The 22507-nt window shown below is 42.5% G+C and overlaps 2 protein-coding genes and 1 long non-coding RNA gene across 4 annotated transcripts in view; 1 reads left to right on the forward strand and 2 right to left on the reverse strand.

The window, feature by feature from the left end:
• Positions 1-3424: 3424 nt before the first annotated feature.
• On the forward strand, positions 3425-7880 carry LOC135377940 (uncharacterized). The gene is made up of 3 exons (XM_064610721.1): positions 3425-3898; positions 4083-4229; positions 7563-7880. Exons 1-3 carry the CDS (start codon positions 3740-3742, stop codon positions 7728-7730), a joined length of 474 nt encoding a protein of 157 aa, XP_064466791.1. The 5' UTR covers positions 3425-3739; the 3' UTR covers positions 7731-7880.
• LOC135377941 (uncharacterized) lies at positions 4929-7890 on the reverse strand. Of its 2 annotated transcripts, XR_010418220.1 has the most exons (3): positions 7580-7890; positions 7322-7506; positions 4929-5250 (listed from the first exon to the last, which is right to left on the reverse strand). It is a non-coding gene; the product is annotated as an uncharacterized LOC135377941 (long non-coding RNA). The 2 variants fall into 2 exon arrangements; XR_010418219.1 differs by lacking the exon at positions 4929-5250 and having other exon boundaries at positions 6835-7506.
• A 7689-nt stretch (positions 7891-15579) lies between these two features.
• The window catches only part of LOC135377939 (dual specificity protein phosphatase 22-B-like), a 55373-nt gene continuing 48445 nt past the window's right edge, over positions 15580-22507 (reverse strand). The window contains exon 6 of the mRNA XM_064610719.1: positions 15580-20285. Coding sequence (XP_064466789.1) covers positions 20046-20285 — 240 coding nt within the window. The 3' untranslated portion in view covers positions 15580-20045. The remainder of the gene's footprint in view (positions 20286-22507) is intronic.

Raw genomic sequence — 22507 nt, forward strand, 5'->3', positions numbered from 1 at the left:
AAGTGTAAACAAAACACAATAGTACATGTGATGCTCACTACAGAGTGTCACGTATGATAGTCACTGCCATATCGGCGAAACTCACAAGAAATGGAGCTGCAGGCGCCCTTTTGGACAGCCACCAAGTTCCAACTCCCGCCCAGTCAGTGAAGAATAAGAAGCTTTTGTTTCGTGTTGCCGCCAGTCCCCAAGGCAGTTGAAAGTCATATCGTTTTCATTGGTAAAGGAACGTTGTGGAAGTTTCGAAAAACGTAAAATGGGCCTATTGCGAGACCCCTGCACATGATGGCTGCCACCACTGGATTAGTATCATCCGGAAGCTTTACAGGATCTTTCACATGATATAAAGTGACTGGGTTCAAGCGCATTTTTTGTCTGCCTAGTATCGCAAAACCACGACTGGTACGCGAAAATTTTGCATGTTCGGTCTTAATTATTTCTAAAACGCCAGAATATTTTTCACGATTTATTCCACAGGGGCAGAATTATACCTGTACTTTGCGCTGCTGGTAAGGTACCTCTTCTCTTTTTGATTACGACGCTGGGCTACCTTTCCGTGGAGCGATTTTTCCAGCGCTCCTCGTATGTTTACGAGCGCGCTTTGCTTCGTAGTCTTTGCTTTGCAATTTATTGCCCAGAGTTTGCGTTCTGTACTTATTTTGCACTTATGGTACGTATGTTTATTTTTTCCTTTGGAGACGCAGGCTAATACCTTCGTGGGCGCTTTGAACTTGCTATTACGCACTTTCATGGGAGTCGCACGCACGACGTGTGCGTATGCACGTGCGCATATTCACTATTCTCCATCACATGTGCTTGAGGCAATGCACATACGCACGCTATGAGGCTGTCGTGCGGGTTAATATTAGGAAGGCAGAACTACAGCCACAGGGGACGAAAGTTACAACACCTGAGAATACAAATTTGTGTCCGCCTGGTTGCAGCCGTCTCTTAGCTTGGGCGCAATAAGTGATAGTTTCGAAGCTGTGCATGCTACCTTTAATTAGTTTTAGGCCACGTAGCATTATTTCGGAACCACGACGAGTACTATATACAAAGCCCGTAAGACCTCTGTGATGACAGTATGTTGCTGCTCTCAAGTATAACACGTTCGCCCTCCACGAGCTGTGTCAGTGCCACTGTGGGAATCAAAATTTCCGACAGAACAATGTACAATTAAATCCCTCGTTTCCGGTTGCCGTAGGTACCTTAAACCCTCGGTGTGGTCTTCAGTAATCCTTTTGGCATCCATGCGCTTGAACCCAGTCACTTTATATCATGTGAAAGGTCATATCTAAACCTATCGGATGATGCTAATCCAATGGTTGCATCCATCACCTGCAGGGGTCTCGCAATTGGCACATTTTACGCTTTGCGAAACTTCCACAACGTTCTTTTACCAATGGAAAGGATGTGACTTTCACACTGCCTGGGGGACTGGTGGCAACCTGAAATAAAAGCTACGATGTTACCAGTTGATAAAGATCTTTACGAAGCGCTTCGTTTCTTCTCACTGCTTTGTCGGTATGTTCGTTGGACTGGGGTTTCTCGTCAAGGGTGCATAGGCAACTCATGTACTCTCCCACGGTTTGAATGAGCCTGATGGAACGGCCAATGGGTAAACGTAAAGTGATGCTCTGGGGACACTACAACAAGCTCACGCAGTGTGGTCATTGATTTCTCCGTCAGCGGGAGACCTGTAGCAAAGAAGAGGTTGAAGTATGGTGGCTAGATGAATATTTGAAGGTTGAAAGTCACGTGCTCGTAGGTGGGGCGCGCAAGGCCGCAGCCTCGTGGACCCTGTCTGACAAAAATAAAATAAAAAATCGCTGCGCGTCTCTCGGGTAAAAATAAAAGATTGTCTCACTTGACGTCTAAAGTAGAGACATGACGCCACCTTTTCAAAGATAATCAAGTAAATCGAAGATGGCATTTTTGAGAAAATTGAGATGCAACATTGGCAATTTTCGCCTACCATGTGCGATTCTCAAGCTAATAACACAGAAAGCACTGGACTGAGAAAACTGAACTCTACACAGCACGAAAGTTCTTTCAACGTCCTATCGAATGGTACTAAGCTCGATGTCCTGAGACGTTCCGTCATGAAGCAAATTGGTAACAAAGTTTGGCCATTTTGAACGTTTACGCCAAGTTTGGCATTTATTAACAGAAAATCTGTGGCCCTCAGCTTTCTGTGGGTGGCTGTCGACAGTGTCTATGGTGCAGCCTATAATCACAAAAAAACTCCAGTTCCTAGGCATAAAATCAGCGGTGACAGATCACGTCAAAGTCGGTCTAGAAGAAAGGGCGCTCAAGCAGCCTCAGACTTTCCTCCTCTTCCACGCGGAAACTGCTCCACGCACGAGCCTCGCACGTGGTACGATTTGCTTCGTTGGAGCTGTCCTCTAACATATATTTTTTTCTGGGCGAATTAAAAAACACGACTTTCGACCCGTACCGATTGTTCGATTTAAAATGAAACTACCCTGCTGCGTAGGGCCAGTAGGGCCTCGTGACCTCTTGACACCACCACACCACCACGCACCACGTGATCGCTAGCGCGCATGGCGTATACATACTTGGCTTGCACGTGACGTCACAAGATAGCTTTTTCCCTCTTTGGGCGTTTATGTTTGACAGAATGGCGTAAATGCAGCTAGCAGGCTAGCTTACGTGTCTTGCCCATCGCTCAGGCTTGCCTATCATGGCGTTTATGTTTAATCGCCCGGAGGCGCTCGGAGCGGATATGTCGTCACAGAGCTGGCTCGAGGGCGTATGAGAATTGGCTCAGATTCGCCCGCTTTGTGTTTTAATATTCGTTCAGAGTCACCTCCGAGGCAGCTGGCTTCGCTCGGAGCTTGGAGGGCGAGCTCGCAGGTCCTTCGCACAATTCCTGAGCTAGAAGATGGCGGCTATTTTGAAATTTTGAGATGGCTTTCATCCAGACAATCTAGACCGCCGTACCACATGAACCAGTTGTGGAATTAGTGCTTGTAAATGTAAATGTAATGTAAAATGTGACAGATGTCGAGAAACTTTATGTGACACAGGGGGGGGGGGATATATATTTATTGAAAGGAAAATGGTACGGTGGTATGTGACACAGGCTTTGATGCAGAGTTTGCAGCCAGCGTGATGGACGAACGCGCGAGTTGCCCCGCGTGAACGGCAAGCAAATCGGTCGTCGTTGTCTTCCACACACTACGTGCAACATGGAATGAAACGTGAAATGATGTACAAAAAGAAAAAAAGAGGGAACACAACGTCAGAAAATCTGACAGAAGCGAAACCTTCAAGCCACTGACGCATAACGGTGCCCTACGACGAAAACCAACGGAAGCAGACGACACAGCAATAGATACTGCGCAAGCGCAAAGCTGTTGTCCCAACTGATCGATTTCCGGTTCGGTGACGCACTTCCGCTCAGCTCGGGCTCAGTTGTGCATATTTTTACTAGATCAATACCAACTGTCTAATGATTTTTTTGTCTTTGTTGCCGCGTAACTGCGCACTGACCAAATACTAAACCGTCACCCCAAACGTTGCAAAAGTACTCGACACGGAATTGACGGAATTACCACGTCCTGTCTGGCAACAATTTCTGTTTAAAAAAAAAAGAAAAAGGAAAGAAATGGCTAGAGGTGTGTAGCGTGTGTAGCAACGACGACTGCGACAGCACCGACTCTCAGCGCGAAGAACACACCTGAATTATGTTTTCGTCCTTATACTCGTGCTGAATATGAAGGGGATGACATTTGCTCTGATTTCTGGCTTCCTCGCTGCTCTCGCTTCCTTATGTGGGAAGTTTTCTATGACAGCGGATGAAACGCAAAACTTGTGCGAGATCTTATCTTCTAATTGGTTTTCAAATGGAAGCTCTCATTACTTTTGCGACAGGGTAAGACCTGAGTGGTGCTATACATTCAGTTATAACGTGCGTCTACTGTTCTACAAAATGTGTCCACATAACCACAGCGCTTTACATGCGCAGACGTGGGCACACTTTATCTGTACACACCCTGTAATTTGAAAAGATGGTTGTGAAAGCAATACAATAATTCCCCACTGTTCTTTCTTTTCAGATGGTTACGACGCTACGACTTTCTTTCTTTACCTTGATGATTACCTGCAACGCTGTTATGTGGACCTTATTCACAAAAGCATTACGGCTTTGCACAACCACTTTGGAAGCTACTGTCACGAACACTGCTTCCAATTTTTTCTCCACGGTATGTGTTTTGAATAGTCAGACAATGGGACAGTATTCATATTCTTGGTGAGGGTACTCCTTGAATGGCTGGTTAGTTGCTACGTCCTGACAGAACTTCGTATGCAGCAGCATGTAGATGGAAATGTGTATTCACGATGTTGCAACAGTCTGTACTTTTTAGGCTGCTTTTTTCGCAATTAGCGTACAAGTAGATAAAAGCAAAACACACAAGCAGTTAGAATATATCTACAATAAAGAAAACTAACCATCCGAACAACAAGAATTCATGCAGAAATAAATGGTAAGGCAAAGTATAGGGTTTATTCACTGACGTCACCTCGCTGCCATACTGTAGGTCCCTCGAAGTTATGTTCCCGCCTTCGTTCGCTGGCATATGCTTTTTGGATGACTATTAGCGTTGGAAACATGGAATTTGCTTGGATGTGCTACAAATCACACAGCACAATAACTTTGAAACACCAAATACAGTGAGTACGATATGAGCAATGGCTTGGATGGGACCTACAATATGGCGGTCGAATACAGCACATCTGCCTGCTAGCGACAATTGCGGTCTCCTGCGGATGACATCATGTGAATAAACCCTATAGGTCAGCTTTGGAAATGAAGTTCAACATTCCATTGATGGTTGAACCAAGAACATGGCATTGATATTTCATTGTCATTCTTTATGAGGATGACATCAAGAGTATGCAATATATTGCATAAGTAGTAATTTTTGCGAGAGCTTAATTTTAGGGCATAACATACATATGCTTGCTGTTTTGCATAGATGGAAGCAATGGTGAACAATTTAGTTGTACATTTCAGAGCTGTGCAAAGTCTTTGCTGCCACTGCACATACTGTCGGCAACCCCTAATGCTTGAGGTTGTGTCTTGCAATGAAAAGGTGCTATTCATTCTGCAAGCTTGCAGTGTTTGCAAGGCATGAAGGTTGGTCAGTTCAATGTCGTAATGGTTTCAGAATTTGATTTCCTTAGCTTTTGTCCCAGTTGTCTATCTCTTTGAAGAAGTGTGGCCTGCAAAAAAGAAAAAAAAAGGCTTCCTAAAACATATATACAATCATTTTATTAGTTTTTCACGTCTTACGTTCAACCAGTACACACGGTATTGGCATGTCTGTCACAACAGTTGTGACAGGTTGCACCAAGTGATATTGAATAGATGTATGAGATGGTGATTTTTATCTGCAATATACGTATTACTGCAAAACAGGTAATAGTCACACGAAAAGATCTGAGCTGTGAATTCCAAACATGACACCATTGCAGTCTGCTCCTCCGTTGACGCCGCGGGTTCCCACGTCCAGAAGACTAGGTAGAGATGGGCTGATCCAGGATATTTCTGCAGGGTGGTCTGGCTTAAGACAGCATGCTACATACACTGCCTAAGATAAATTGAAGCACAATCAATGGGCGCATTAAGTAGCAACTCTTGCACTCCAACGGGAGTGACTCTGTCTAATCCCACTAGGAGCCTCTGCTTGACACTCCGCCCTCTATGACGCTCCACCATTTATCAGCTTCTACTCGCACTTATTTCCTCTTCAGGGTTCTTGGCAGACACTGCAGGTGCGCGAGTTTTTAAAAGCGGAGCATTGAATAAATGGATTTTGCAAAAGGCTGAGTTGTAGCGTTCTGTAATGGCGCTTATACCAAATCAAAATGTCCAGCTCCTGGACGATGACGAGTTTGACAAATATTGTGCTGAAGCACGCGAACCAAGGTGCAAGTGCCGAAAGACTTTGCTAGGTGCACTAACGCAGGTGATCAGCGATGGTAAGTTTCCTGACGCGGATCACAATCAATTGATTCCATTGAGCAACGTTCATCGTTATAGATTCGTGCAGGGCATTCGAATATCTCCGTGCAGTGCAGGGCCATGCGCCAAAATACGTCTGTGAGGTGGCGGAACTACGTCACTTCTGACCCCGTCTCTTTGGCTCCGAGACTCCACTTTTGAGATAGTGTCAGAAATTGACTGAGTTACGTGCACCGGCAGTGCACTTGGCCATTTAGTGGATGGAGCCATGACTCTTTTGACTTTGGGGCCACTGCTTATTATGCCCAATGGTGACGAGCGAAATTGAGAGGGAGTGAGGGCATCTGGACCTCCCCCTAGGTCTGCAGCTGGGCGGAGGTCATAGAGATCCCATACAAAGCCCACCTGTGAGCCCGTACAAATGATCTCGCTTGCATTGCTCGGAAGGGCAGTGTGCTCGAGAATCTATCTGGCTAAATGTGCTGCGTGGAGGATAATTCTTTTTACTGAATACTGTTGTGGTGCAGTACAGCACCTAATTAACGTCACATAATTACCTACAATCACCAAAATGCCGTACCAGCTTTTTATTTTTTCTGATTTACGTACCATCATACATCAGTACAGATGTGAACCCTTGGGTTTAAGTCCCACAGACACACCTGCACAGTGCATGCACATAGAGCTCTGTTGTCGCTATGGGTATTAACATATGGAGACATACAATATACTTCCTCCTCTTGTTGGTCATTGTCCCTTGGATAACAACTGTTCTCAAGTTTTTCAGCTGGTTTGTACTTGGCGGTATTGTACGTGTTGCATGTGCAGCGGCAAATTAACACTTTAGTTCTCCTTCTGTATGCTAGCAGAACACTTGTATTAGTGGAGGAAAACTACTCTACTAGCAAAAAATAATGTTTAAGACTCATATCAGTCCTTACGTATATGGGAAGCAGTTTCAAGTTTTCAGGGACCATCACACTCCATGCTGGCCGTCCCTGATCAAAGGTGGCCTCAAGTTGATGGGCTTTACTTGTGCAGGAATATGACTAGTGCCATAGTGTACCTATAATTTTGAGCTGGACATGTACTCTCTACTAATGCCCTCTACCTTTGACTGCCACTATACCTATCACTTTTGGTGACAACCCATTAATTGCTCTCTTAGTCCCGGATTATTTCATGCAAAACGGCATGCTGCATTGCAGGTGTCACAGGTATGCACCGACTTCAAGAGAAAAAAAATCGTAAACAAGTATGCCATGACTGCTGCGATACTGGCACTCTGTTTTCATGGAATTACATTCCTATCGGCACATGATGGCTTACTTTCCTGTGGTTTTATCATTTGGTCGTTATTGTAGCGCTGATGAGGACACATCATTGTTGTGGTAGGCAAGTCCATATCGTTTCAGGTGCTGATGCTTGTTCCTGTTCCATATATGTTTGTTTACTCTTCTTATACTTGCGCCCCTGACATCAAAAATTTTCACCTTGGATACAAGTAACATTTCCTGCAAAATAAGACATTTCTCACATTGTAAACTAACATTGCATGCTGTCCCCACAGGCTATCTTTGGCCAGACCTTGTTTGGTGAACGTCTGACACTGCTGTGGTGGCTTGGAACAGTGCTGATACTCTTTGGTCTTTTGCTGATGCACAAGGGTAGTCAAGTTGGCAAACCATGGCATACACAATACAGTCGGGAACCTTCGCATCACTTCAAGATATCGTGAAGGATGTGTGTCCTTGCCACTGCATTCTTTTTCGTCATGACAAGGCTGTTGTAGCTGTACTGTAAGCAGGGCTGCTGAGGTGTTTATTTGTGGCATACTCCTTTCGTTGCTAGCGCTTTTCGCACATAATAAACACAATCTACCCTGGCACTGTGCTGTGAAAAGCTATGAAATCTAAAAGTGGTACACTGTAGAGGTACAGATATGATACCCTCGAGACTACACTATCAATGCAGCACTTCACGCGTAGTATGAAGTTGAGAAACATACCTAGAGGTTGGCAGATTGCAACACAGGTAGTGTTCATGCAACTATGTTCTAAGCATTACAGGATTTGTGACTTGATGGTTCGCAACATCATTAGTAAAGATGGGATTTAAGATTTGAGATGTAACTGAAGAACTAGAGTGCAGCACGCAAACCAGTGGGACAGATTGGGGACTACAAATTCACTTTGCTTTCAGACACTCAGTGCAACATTACACCTTGTGATGAATATGCTTTAGACATCAGATATGCAAACATAAAACGTCTACAAGCAGCTTTGCCAAGACTTGTTGTTACCTCACCTGGCTGTTCTTAACTGGTAACTGGCTCTACGGGCTGGTCTTGAAAAATGTGCAACTGAATGTTTTTTTTTTTTGTTTTTGTTGGGATCTTTAGTACATTCCTTCACAATATGTTAGGCAGGTATTACATATACATTTTATTTTTGTATCTGGTTTGGCTACAGTCATGAAGGGACATAATTGCTGGTGGTTATGTGGAACTTGCAAAAACTTAAATTGTAGAATTTGGAAAATTACCATATTCCCCCAATTTCCTTGCATGCATACATGAGATCCATTTTCCAGGTTTGTAAAACTTGGTCTCTACAAAGCATACAGGGAAGCATGCTGCAAAATACAGCAGTTTGCTGTGTGCTAGTATCCCCTGCTTCATTCTAACATGCCAGGTAACGCAAGGGAATACGATAGCATTTGTATGTGTCTGTGGTATTTGGTTTACACCGGAAATGCACGTTGTTTCTTTTAGTGTGGCTAACATGTTGGCATATTGTATAATGTGGATTACATACATGGATAAGTCAGTTTCACAAGGAAAGCAGTAATTTTTTTTTGCTACGACAGGATGATCCAGGACCAATTTTTCACAGGGTTGTGGTCATGTGGTATGAAAATAGGGTTTCATTTTTAAAGGAATGCAGAAAAAAAAGAAGTAAATGTGAAGACATTGCCTCAGTTTCTGATGAGGGTCTGATGGTTCTGAGGGTGATGAAACCCCCATCTTATCCTTGACTAGCATACTATCGCTTTGCCATTATTACTGGTGCCTAGCAGTGTGACTGTGATGTTGAGAAATTATCTTATGCCCCTTTTTATCCCTTTGGAATTTTGTTATGCTCAGGGATTCCCCCCACAGCATTCTCACCCGATTCCCTGATATGAATACATTTTATATGAATATATGTGGCAGTAGCCAGCTGATACTGGTATCATGTATCTCCTTGAACATGTGTTTTTTTCTTCTTTTTTCCGCATGATCTGAGCATACTACCTTCGGGACTGTCACGCAAAATATTTGTTTTGGGTTGCGCGCATTTCCTCAGAAAGTTTGTTTATGCTGCAGTGTAGTGAATTATTTTAAGAACGCGCACAGGAGTCTCTGGTGTGTTGTAACGTCATGTCAGCGGAGCTCTTTTATTGGTGCCGAAGGAAGCTAGTCGAAGCGTCGACTGCTCCGCTTTAGACACGTGACAGGCGGCGCCAAATACAACCGCAAGAGGAAAGAAATAATAAAGAAGGCACGCGCTTCACTATTGGGCAACTGACGTTACGTCACAGATTTGCAGCCGAGGGAAGCAGCTTCTCTGATTTGAAAGCTTTCTTGCACACCATGGTCACACGCTGCACTCGTACTTTTTGTGCGAATATATATCACGAGGCTTGCAATAGTAATTTCTGTTCCTCCTGACTTTTTTTTGTTTGTTTCAATGCTTTCTACGCTCCTTTAATATTGCCCGTGATAGTCAATCTCTGTGATAATCATTCCAGTAAGTGCACTTTTGGCTATACTAAGCATTTTTCGTGTTGCTGTGTCTTGTGACGCAAGGAAATTGCAGACCTGTCGTGGGCACATTGATTATTACAAAATTTAATGTCGTGCCTGTGCTGTTCCTGACATAATTTCAGCAGCAAGCATTTCTAATCGTGTAGCTACCACACTCTACCCCTGCTGTGGAGGACAAGTGGCTATGCATTTACAGTACCCATCTATTCGTACTTTCCCATGGGGAATGTGCCATCTTGGAGAGAGGTAATAACAGATGTTTACATCACAATGTTCTGGGTACATCACAATGTCCTCTTGTTATTTTCTTTTATGTGCCTTTTTGACACATCACATTTAACCAGTTTTGTGAGACACTGGTACTTGTAGCAACCTGAATCGACTGTGTTGTTTTCTTATAGCAGTGGCTGAAATGCGTTTTCCCACTTCACACCTTTATGTTGCTGGCAGATGTAGTCATGAATAAAAGTAAATTTTATTTTGAAATTTTACTGGCTAGGTGTTGAAGTCAGCTGAGTTTTAAGAATCACAATATATGGTGGTTCACTTGGTTGCTGTGTGGAAGCCACAGGAATCGAGTATCTGCATTTGGTGTGCTGTCACACATCCAACTGAATGCCAAGCTTTCAAAAATTCAAACATTTGTGCGTGCATAAACAATACGTTGTTCTGAGAATGCAAATAATTGTTGGAAAATATGCACATCTAACGCAGAATAGAAATATGTGCCCATACTGGGTGGATGCGAAGAGTGATATCCTCTCTCCATATGTTGTCAAAGGGTTTAAATATTCAGAACTGCTTTTAACGGTTCATCAATAGGCACGTTGTCTTGTCATCAACAATAATTATTAATTACAATTAGTTTTACAGTTATTAACAACAATTATTAATTATAATTATAAAATATCTGGAAGATGCTTTGCAAGTGTCACAATCATACTCCTTATCACAACACTCAGGAGACCATAAAAATAATTTGCTGTTAAAATAACTTCATTAGATGGGATTTCCAATGATTTCCCACTCTGCAATCTCCCATAAATGTGCACTTGGTGGGAAAATTTTTAGTCTAGTTGTGTCGTAGTTCTTATTGGCTACTATGTTCTCAAAGACGGCAGTTGACAAAAAGTCAGCTAGTGCCGGTGGCGAGACTTTACAATTTACGTTACTAGCTAAAGTGTGATTGTGATCCTTTTGACAAAAAGCAACTCGGCATATCTGCAGTATGAAAGAATAAGGTCTGCTACCTGTTTCAGTGTACAGAGCAAGTACACATTGCAGATGATCTGTACTTGCTATAGGCTTATAACAACCTTACGTTGACAGGGAGTTGAAACGTTGTCATAAAGGAGCAGCACACTTGTTATCAGCTTTCCTTGCCTTTTCTCCTTGGTGGACTCTCACTAAGCTATCATTGTGCTTGCATAACTCTCCAATTTTGTTGCATGACGTGAACTCTAGGAACAAAAGTCCTTCATCATTCCTAAAAACACGTGCTATGATCTTGCCAACAAACTCCTTGATGCCACCTTGATTTTCTTAGGGATATGTGAAAACTTGTTCTACTGCATAGACTACATGTCAGACACAGGATCTCTATCACTAACCCATGTCACACCTCTGATCAAAAAAGAAAAGGTTCTCACCAAACATTTCCAAGTCCTCCTGACAGCACTGGATCCTTGTGTCCCTCTGAAATGGTGTCAACGTTCTTGGATCATATCTTTCGCTAACCTTCACTATGTCTTGTTCTTTGTGAATTATTTTCAGAACCGTTTCTGCCTGTCTGTAGTTGCTGTACTGTCTTCAACACTCTGTAGGTGCACAATTGTGTCACATACCAGGCATTAATTAGAACAATCTGGAATATGCACGTCGTCTGTGGCTCTGCATGTGCATGTGTATGTGATGAGTTCGGCATGATAACAAGGGCTTCTACAGACATCATAGCTCCTCAGAGTGAAGAGCGCTGCTGTGGGATACATCAAAGCCGTATGGATAGTTATGAATGTGTAGTGGCGACGGCGAGTCTGCTGTCTCACAACTGACCAAGAACACCTGCCATATGAGCACGACTCAAACTGTATCCCCAGCTACACGCAGTCATGTTTGGAGACCGTCGGCAACCTTCTACAAACCTCTATGGCTTCACAACAAGTACTACAGGCTGTTTTGCTATGCCATATGAGAGACATTGTTTATTGCAAATTCTCATTATGATGTGCTCAGCTTAGGGCCCCAGGTTCAAATTCTGGTGCCAGCACAAACTGGCCTTAACTACAATAAATTCTTTTACTTTGCATGTCCTAGTGCTTACACAATTGTCTTGTGAATTACACCGCTGCTACGCTGTGTCCCAGCAGTACATTTTCCTCTTGCAGATATCCCATCTGAAGATAATCTACTCAACTGATGTGCAGAGTGGCATGCAACAACACTTGTCCAACCTTTTTTTTTATTGCTTGTTTATTTTTCTATTCGGTGACTCGTCTTTTGCAGAGAGCTAGTATGCTGTTCAGCATACATTCTTCCTTTGTGGCAGCCTTCCATACTTGGGAGAAGTTTTAAAAGAAAGCACAAAAGACACACTCTGTTGTGATCTATGGTTATGTGGTCTGAAGCAGACCTTTGACCCATCAGTCAAGCTTATTATCATACAGCTCTGCAGTGCAGTGCTGGTATACTTGATTGTTTACGGCTATCACTATAGTATGCCTCACATAAATAAGGAGTGAAAAAATAGCAGCATCTGCGGAGCTACATTTTTTGTGGTGCAATGGTATATTCCAGTTTTTCTAATTGTGACTGATTGCAGTAAAGGGTAGTGTAGGTGGAGCACAGCACTGCTTGGGACTACACATACACAGAAGGTAGACAGGAAGGACGCACATATAGAAACGTTCTTTATTATAATATGGTGCTCAAAATGCGATAACATATTGCTCCTATTGTTCCATGTTCTCTAGCAGTTGTTTCACACCAATATTAGTTCGCTTTGCCTAGAAACAGAATTGGACGAACCTACGATAAAGGCACTTTTAACGGTACAGCATGACTTTTGTAACATAGGTATACTGCACATAAAGCACATAAACTAAAAATGCCACATATAATGTGTGACATACAACATACTATAAATTAGCTTCTAATTTTTGGAAGTGCAGTTTTGCATTTGCACAGAACTTGTTGCCTTGAGTTCAGCTTTCCTGTTGCAGGATAAAATAACAATCAGTACTTACAAACATTTCAGTTTTACATCATCATATCTTCACTATTGGATGGTCTCATTGCATTGTGGTGTCACAAACAATATCAGTGATACACCTGACCACTCTCTGAGCTGATGCAATGGAGATGTTATGTGCAAAAGTCAGTGCAGCATTGGGTCGACTTAAAACCAGCATGGGGAGTGAGTAGTAATGGGAAGTTGGGGGGTGTCACAAGAAACCAAAGTGGGATATAATGCCCAAAACAACTGCAGATGTGGTGGATTTCTTAGGTTTAGAATCACAGAAAATTTTTAGTCACTACAAGGGTATCAAAAATATTCATGGTATATCTGTTTGAATTCACCTCTGCAATCCACTATTCTTCACCCATGCAAAATGGTCCATTTTTAGCCCAAGGTCCTTAACTGAAAGCTGTAATGCTGTTTTTTGTCAGGATGCCATTTAATTGGGAATAGCCGAACAGTCAAGTGTTGTAATTCCAGCACATATCAAGAATGGCCAACACATATCAAGAATGGCCAACACATATCAAGAAGTGGGACGCACCTCATTGCATCAGCTGATCACAAATTTATGCTCCATATTTAGAATACTGCATTCCAGATTTACCTGAAACTTCATGATTTTCCAAAATTGGTGATGTGTTAGGTGTATCACATTTTATGTCATCGTTAGAATGATTTTTTACTGATAGTCTGATATTCTGTTCAATATTTCAAGCATGATCTCATTTCAAAATCTGTCACCCAAAGTATGGGTTTGGGTTTGAGATTTTCCCAACTATATGGATATATCACATAGGGTCAGGCTCATACAACATATAGTCTTTAGCACTAGTCTAAAAAACAGATTGAATAGAAAAATCTGATATTCATGCGTTTGTAGGAGTACGTATGAACCTTTCAGTCATGTTAAGAAGTACCTATTAGAGAGAGAGAGAGAAAAAAAAGCCACAAGGAAATGCACACTCCAAAATAAATTACATTTTATGAATTAGTGCATTACAAAAAAGCATTTACCCTTTATTTTAGGTTTCTCTGATGATTTTTTACTCTTTGCAATGAAGAATATGGCAACTCGCAGTAAACAAATACAGTGTGACTATTTAGGATTTCATACATGCTATACTGCACAGCACCATACATGATTGTGAATAGCACTACAAAAACAGCTGCAAAAAAGCAAAAGCAGCACATGGATCTCATTGATCCATCATGATTATGAGCATATACAAGCAAACCAAAATATTGTATCTTGATGTACAGACATGTACACATTGTTAAGAAATGTATCGCCATAGGTGTGCATATTACGCTGTGGAATTCCGTTTGATGGCACCCCACGTTAGAATAACTTAGTTGCATCTTTGTACTGCACCTGCATTTGGTATGCATTTGCCCAGCAATGCGAAATAGAATTGGTGAAGCATGTCGGTTTAATAATTGAGGATGATTACGTACACGTGTGACTGTGTACATAACTGCTGAAAAATTTGTTGGCAAGTCGTATCCCGTTATCAGTGCCAGTTCGGAATAGTACCCCCTCCCCAATGTTTCTCGAATGTCTCTCAAAATTTTCACAGAAGCTGTCTATTGAGCGACGAGAAACTGACAGCATCAGGTAAGACAAGCATGTTACCTGTCAAAACTGTAGCTGCCCCAACACACTGCGAAACATCTCAGAGCAATTACTGCCAGTTAGAGCCACTGACCACACACTGTGTTGACCACTTTCTGAAATATCCAGAAGATTTTTAGCTCATATTGGCTCTTATTTCTGATGAGGAATAGGATAACGCCCTGAAATGGTATTCAATCCTATGCATTGCTTTTTATCATCCCTTTGCAAGATTGATCATAATCTCAATAAATGAACTGTAAAACGATATCAGTTGGTGCTAGCAAGTCGAAATGCTAAAGGCTGCATAAATAGTTACATCTTCTAAGATAGATAGCACAGCAATATATTGCAGTATGTTTATGTAACTATGTTAAGAATTTTAATGAAGAAAGCACGCTACAGAAAAATATGCGATCAATGGCATTTATCTGTAGGGAGCTACTGTATGTACTACATGTAATTTTATGAAATTCTAATTAAAAGAAATTGAATTTTGTGAATTGAATTCCAAAATTTGCCAAGTCAACCTCACATTTTTTTTTACAGAACGAAAAAGCGCATGTTGGATTTACCCCTATTCCATTGCAAAATATGGTCCCTACCACAATGGTAATAGCTGAAAAAGAAAAAACAAAATAGAAAATTGTTCTTCCGAGATATGTGCACCTTTAGTTCTCCCTCAGGAAGTGACATGAGGACATGAACCTGCCCATTCAGTTTTCTTTTCTTTCTTTTCCTTTTCTTCAGCTGTCACCGTTGCAGTAGGGAATGTTTCTTTCTGGTGGAATAAGGGTAAATCAGACATGCGCTTTCTGTTTCTGGCAAGGAAATGTGAGGTTGACTTGACAAATTTTGGAGTTCAATTAAGAAATTAAACTTCTTTCAATTAGAATTTGATAAAATTACTTGTTGTGCATGGCAAAAGTTCTCTACAGATGTAATTATACGCATATTTTTCAGTATAGCGTGCTTTTTCATTAAAATATTTTTACATGGTTATTGAAACACTCTGCAAACGTGTACCTTACACTTTGCTAGTAATTGTTTCCAATTTTCAAGTGTTAATAGCCTTCCTTGCAACTTGCAAAATGCTTCTTAGTACATGGTATGCAGTGCAAATTGCATCCAGCATGAAACATAATTGACATCAGTCTATTATTATACTTAGAATAAGAAATATGGCAAAACATTGAGGATTGAGCATGGGTTGCAGCTGCCTACACTTCAACATTTGTTCATGCTCACTCACCACGCTGAGACTGCGCTTACTGAAAACTACTTCCATTAATCACATGTGCTTCGGTATCGGCGTTTCTGGGGTCAATCCCTACCTATTCTTTGAATGCACCTGTAGGAAGCATCAGGCACAATTATGCATTTATTGGGGAAATTACAGTCCAGATATGTGCTTTTGGTTCAGTGCTTGGGAAACAAATACACCTTTTTGCGCTGCCTGTTCTGACACTTCATTTGAATTTGACCAAGCTAACTTTTTTGAAGTACACGTCAAGTGGTGCAACGCCATTTTGATACTTGACCCATATAATTTATTCAGCTGGAATTTTGTGTAGTATAATTCAATCAAGCAATTCTAAGTCCAAACTTATCAATCGCTTCAGCTTCGCAATAATCATCCCCATACCACAAGCAGGTTAACACAGTAAGAAATTGTGTCAATATCATTGAACAATGTATGTAGGATGAAGTGATCAAAATATACCATCATAAGTTTGAGACATTCACGCTTCACTTCTGCCACAACTGTGGCTGCACTGCACAGTTATAATATAACAGACGTTTCGTAGTTTATTTGTTTGCGGAGCAGACAACGATTTTTCTTGCTACATTAGGTTGGCGACCTACCTGAATTAAAGTGATGTTGCATTATTTCTCCTCTATGATAATGTTTCACATACGCAAGTGCAGGTCGGCTCTGAAGCCACTGGTGTTGCATATAGTAATTACATATTACGTATATTGAGCAAAACGTAGCCATAGTAAACTAAGTCACTGCAGTTCCAACATCGTATTGAGATACGTAACATATTTTTCTCAGAATATAAACATCCTTTCGGTGGCTCCACTCTGTTTAATGCCAAACAGACATACGAAGCATGTGATGTTCAGGTCAAATCCTCTTGAGATAGAGGCCATTTCGCTGTATCACTACAGCTGTGCATTCATTTCGTTGTGTGTACATGGACAAAATACTAACAATATTTATGTATAATTCAGTGCTACAGAAACAGATTCCAGCTCCTCCTGTGCGATATGCTGTATGAGTAATTTGTCCTGCATGACGACTTTTCACTTCGTAATTTATTTTCGACTAGTCAGTTAGATATCTAAAAGCTTCATTTTCAAATTAATTGCAGTAATTCATTTGCAGTTCTAGCTCGTATTGAGTCTGTAGTGTTCCATTGGAAGTGCTTTCCTTTGTGCTACTCCAAGTTTATTTAATTATGTTATCACTGTGTCACTTAATAAATATTCCTAAGACATTTATAGATTGTAAATAATACTATAGCTATATATGTCTGTAATATTTATATCTAAGAAACTATGTGTTATTTTAATATGTGAAGATATTACCACAAAATGCCATTTCACAAACAAGTCTTGTAGTCATCCGTTCACCATAACGTAATTATCACAGTAAGCGACGTTGACAACAGTCGGCCAATACCCTGTGGTTTTGCAGGATGTGTTTGTTCTAGCAAGCATGGAGTGCATATTTAAAGTTTACAATTCACCACCATGGGCTGCCTTTATTTCGTTATCACAGCCTACCTTCCAACCCATCTCACGTGGTTGTGGATCACGAGCATGAACACTGTGTCAACATCAATGACATTAGGTTATTATTGTTCTAACACAGTGGTCACAAAACAGGCAAAAAGGCCTTGTAACATGTCGGATGCAGGTAGGTGTTCGTACTTCAATGCTTATGGTTACCTTCACATATCAAAATAAGTTTAAGCACCATTCTAATGCTATCAGATACTCTCAGTATTCTAATTCCTAGAGAAGTACAAAAACTATGTTAGTGAAATGGATCTGTCACACATGAGCCTGCAATAAGAGAACGTAAACAACCGAAATGAGGTATCTTTCATAAAGCCACCTTTGTTACGTGTAATGTATGCAGCAGAGGGCATGCAGGTGAAGAAAATTGAAAAGCAAGTAAGTTGGACGCTAATATCTTGCATCCAAGCTACTCTGTTTGCATCCCCTGCATAGCCAATTGTTCTGCACTCATTATCCATTCGTTTATACTTTAGGATTTTAGCATTTGCTGACATTGTGGCACTGCAGCTAAATCCAAAGAATAGTTCAGAGAAACATATGCACATAACCCAGATAGTCGTGCCATATTCCATTCCCTGAACTCTACCTAATGAGCATTTGCTATTGCAAGAGTGCATAACAACCTGGAGAGCTAGCACTTGTAGACCTGCAGCAATCATGCTGTGCCATACAGCAGCAGACCATGATACGTTACAAGCACAGTGTAGTGCAGGGAGAGAATTAGATGTTATGCCCCTTAAATGGGCTATACTCATTTGCTGCTTGGAAAGGTCATTGGCATCAGCTTGAGCGAGTGTGCAGTCTTGCCTACCCTTGCATTCATTTAGCCATAGACAGGGATAGATCCAGGGTTTTTCTGAGGAGGGTGTCCAGCCATGGACAGCATGCTAGATAGCGATCTAAACGGTCAATTAAACACTATGTGTAGACAGAAATTGAGGAGGGGGTCAGGACATCCGGACCCCCCCTCTAGATCTGCCCCTCGCCATAGAGTACCCCCATCACAACTACTTTTCTCAAGCCTGTTTCGTTCTCAACGGGCAGGCAGACCGCTCGGCCATAACAAACTACCAACCAACATATCGTTCTTGCATCATGACGTCATATGCTCAAAGGGATACGCAACCACCTAAGAGACACCATTTCACCCCTATGACATATAATAGCAGAGCAAGAAGCACTATGAATTTGCATAGAAAATCTCAAGTTGTGCACATGACTAGCCTACACCAAGCACGCAAATGTGAAAGATATGTGTGCTTGCCACAAGTCATCTCGATCACATCATTGTTGATCTCTCTACAATGAAGTGAAGCTACTGTATGATATCTCTGGAGAAGCAGAAAGAGTGCAAAGTGCTCAGTGCTATGGCTTGGTGAATATATGAGCCATGAGCCCCACAACTCATTGACAAAACATAAAATTATGTGAGCAAGTTTTTAGAGGAGCTTGTGCATGCCCTCATAGTCCTATGGACCTGAACTAACTACGTGTATGAAAAGGTATATACACTGATGACCTAAAAGGCACAACTGATGCGTTGCGGCTTCCCATTATGGCTCACTGGAAATGTTGTGGTTGCTTTAGGCAGTACCTTCTGCACAACCACACATTAGACAAAAGCCATCCAGCTAGAAGAGATCCCGTGATCTCAGTGACAAAGCGGAGTTCAACATGAAAACACAGAATTATGCTTTGCTTCGGCTCGACTCTGAGTAGAGAAAAAATCAATCTCGTAGTGTGTTGCATTGAAAGCCTTGTCAGTACACGGGAAGATCTGTGGTGACCACAGTGCAACACTGTGTATTTTTGGGTACATATACCTAGTAGGACCATATGTGACCCATATTTTTTCATCCACAATTAGGCGAAACAAAGCAAATGCTCGCCATTTTCTTTTAGTGCAATTGTTGTTCGTTGTCTTCAAACATTTCAGACATCTTTTGTAACTTGTAAATCATCATCTGTAACATATGCTTGGCATACATTTGTTCCCTTTTACGATGCATGCTGGTAAGTGTGCACATGGATGTAATCTGCTTGCCGCCTCTGAACAAGGCAAGTCCTGGCTGGAAGAATTAGTTGAAATAACTGGCTTTACACTGAATGACAGAATAAGAATAGAAGGCTGCTACACTTTTGTAATACATACAGGCATATACTGAACTAGGTAGGATATATGATAAATATATAAATAAATAAAGAGAATCAATGTTTCGTGACACCAAAAGTAAGTATTTTCTGTACTGATACAACAGAGGCCGGAAATTAACTAGAAGAAGGTGTTTTGCAGTGCTTAGTTGTCTATGTTAAGGCTCCTAACAGTTGGCTCGTATGGATTCTCACAAAGCATTGTTTTACAATGAACTCATTAGCAGGACAATGGAAGGGCGCAAAAATACATCCGAGGCTGTGTGAAGCAAGCACCTCTGTCATGAATTCATCGAGATTTCCAAGAACGTGAGCCCTGCCTGTCAAAATGCAACCTAACAGACAGGTGTGTTCCTGAGCATTCGTTCAGTTGCTCTGGCATGATGGAATCATAATCTGTTGGGGTACACGTACAAGCGTGCTAAGCAATAAGTCACGGTGGTCTCGAATAGGAGGAAGTTCCATGGGAAGAACCCGATGTTGATGGTGAAGGACTGCGCCGGCGCCGGCGAGGAGATGATGGAGGGGTAAGACCTGGTCCTCGGCGGCATATACTTGCACAGGGCTCCAGCGGACGCACTGAGTTATGGTAAGCGACCAGGAGTTTGCGACATTCCTGCTCATCATCGTAGAAACTCTCTCGGGAGAACTTCTGCCGCAAACGTTTTCGCTCCTGCAATGAACAGAGTTGTGTCACATGTATGGGATCAAAGATTGAATGTTACAACAGAAATGAAGGGAGCCACTGTAGTAGTTTCATAGCCTAATAAGATATTATGAATGTTGGAATTGCCTATATCTGAGAGAAAGAATAAGTGGTGTTCAATTTTCATGTTTCTTGCAGGCGTCTTCTGTGTTGTGTCTGTGTTTATCTATGCAAACAATTAAGCATAAACTAAACCTGCAAGCAATTTAAAGGAGCAATGAGGTGACATTCAACAGGGCTCGAACCCTGTCCCATTCGTTGAGCTTTCCATCAGGAGCCACCACGCAAAATATTTTGGCTGTGCGGTGCATTGTAGCTGAGCTATAAAATTTACAAAAACAGTCTGAGAAAGCAGTCGTGGGAGAAGTTGGGAGGAAGGGAGGGAGGAGTAACGTTGGGGCTCCGAGTGGAAGCAGCCGCTGACGGCTGTTACGATCCTCGCGTGACGTCAACAAGTCCCAGGCGGGAGCCCGCGACAGCAGAAACGTCACTTGGAGGACGCCGGAGGCCCGTTCTCCGGCGCCGTCCAAGCAGTCGCTCCTTGCGCGACTGACGCCGTCATACGGGTGATGACCAGCCAATCGTGTCGAAGGAGAGCAAGGCGTCTGTTTCCGGTTCTGGACACGGCGACGGCGTTTGTTTTTCTCCACATTACAGACGTGGTGAACACGCCGCTTTCGCCCTCATTTGAACGTCGTTCGCCATGGCAGATCGTTACATAGTATTGCTGCTGGAAAGGGTTAAGGACTTAGTGAAGGAGGGTTAAGATATATCTCTACGAAAAAAAGCGACCCGAAATGACAACGTGGGAATTGATAGGGAAAGAGTGACGCCGCGTTCGGCGGAGTGCCTGCTCTGATCGTCCTTTCCGAAGTTACTGTCAAGAACGACTACGGACCTACTGGCAACAGAAGCACGTTGATTGTGGCGAGAAGTTCGTTTTCTTCCATGGCTATTGCGGGGAGGAAAGCACAGAAGTTGCCTGAAACGGAGAGCTGAGCTGCTGACCGGACAGCGGAGACGGAAGTAGCGCAAGCCTCGCTCTTGTCGAGATACCTCGAGATTACGGCGACCGTCGAGTGCCTTGAGTGTGGACTGGAGCGGTGGACACTCTTGCCGTTCTCCGGACGCCGTTTCAAGGAACGGGAGCGGACACCCGGCAGTGAGAACCCGCCTTTACATCCGCTTTGAGTTGCCCCAGTCTACATCACAAGTCACATGTCAAGGGAACAGGCTACGCCACGACTACCCTCGCCCTTCGCTCGTTCTCCGATGCGCTCTTTCCAAGAAGGGAGGATTTTTGAAAGGTGTGCGGAATGGAGGTCTCGCGCGCGTGCTGAGGTTGTGTTCGTCGTTGTTTCGCAGGATCTCATTTTATTCATTGCGGAACACGCCGCAGTAAAAATGTGTTTCTTTTTAGCTGAAAAAATTTTCATAAAAAGGGGAGTTGCCTTAGGACGCTTTTAATTTTGTCATTGGATTACTCGACGGGGCTGCTACTAGGAAACTGTATTTTTTTCTCAACTATGTGACTAATTAAGATATTCTAATCAACTTTTTAATTATTGCCTTTAGGGAGCACATTGCAATTGTGATATTAAAGCCTAATCTCCACATGATCCGCTCGAAGTACTGATGAAGCACGAACCACAAGTGATCGGCAAAAGAGTCACTCAACGTTTGCAGAGCCGGCTCTGCCTATCACTGGCTCTGAACGTTCGGTTCCGCCGTACATCGCCGGAACTTGCTCAAAACGAGGTTAACGAGGTTAATGCATAGCTACACGTGGGAGACAGGGTCTAAGGAGACCTTAGCAACTGTGAACTGCCGCTGCAGCAAAGTTGACGAATTTTTTGCTTTTACAGCTTGTAGTGTACCTACTATAGCTTTCGGTAGTGAATCTTGGCTTGACGATACGGTACCTGATTGTATGGTATTTCCCAGTGGTTATACCACGTGGTTATACTGTATGTCGTCGAGACAGGCATAGTCACGGCGGCGGTGTTTTTCTGCTTGTAGACCAACCTCTTCCCAGTTGGCATATTGAATTCCCAGCTAGCTTGGCTGAAATGACATGGTGCCGTATTCAATTGCCGACAGGTCGTACAGCTGCCTTATGTTCTTGTTATAACCTCCCCCCCCCCCCCCATTTGAACATACGTTCGTTATTGCTTTCTGAGCTGCCAGAT

Source organism: Ornithodoros turicata, chromosome 1 (genome assembly GCF_037126465.1).
Source record: "Ornithodoros turicata isolate Travis chromosome 1, ASM3712646v1, whole genome shotgun sequence".
NCBI lineage: Eukaryota > Metazoa > Arthropoda > Arachnida > Ixodida > Argasidae > Ornithodoros > Ornithodoros turicata.

Excerpts from the sequence above, each read along its gene's own strand:
- LOC135377940 (XM_064610721.1), top strand. The coding sequence starts at position 3,740 with ATGAAGGGGATGACATTTGCTCTGATTTCTGGCTTCCTCGCTGCTCTC. Across the intron at positions 3,899-4,082 it reads CTCATTACTTTTGCGACAGG|ATGGTTACGACGCTACGACT; the intron begins GTAAGACCTGAG and ends CTTTCTTTTCAG. Across the intron at positions 4,230-7,562 it reads CTTCCAATTTTTTCTCCACG|GCTATCTTTGGCCAGACCTT; the intron begins GTATGTGTTTTG and ends CTGTCCCCACAG.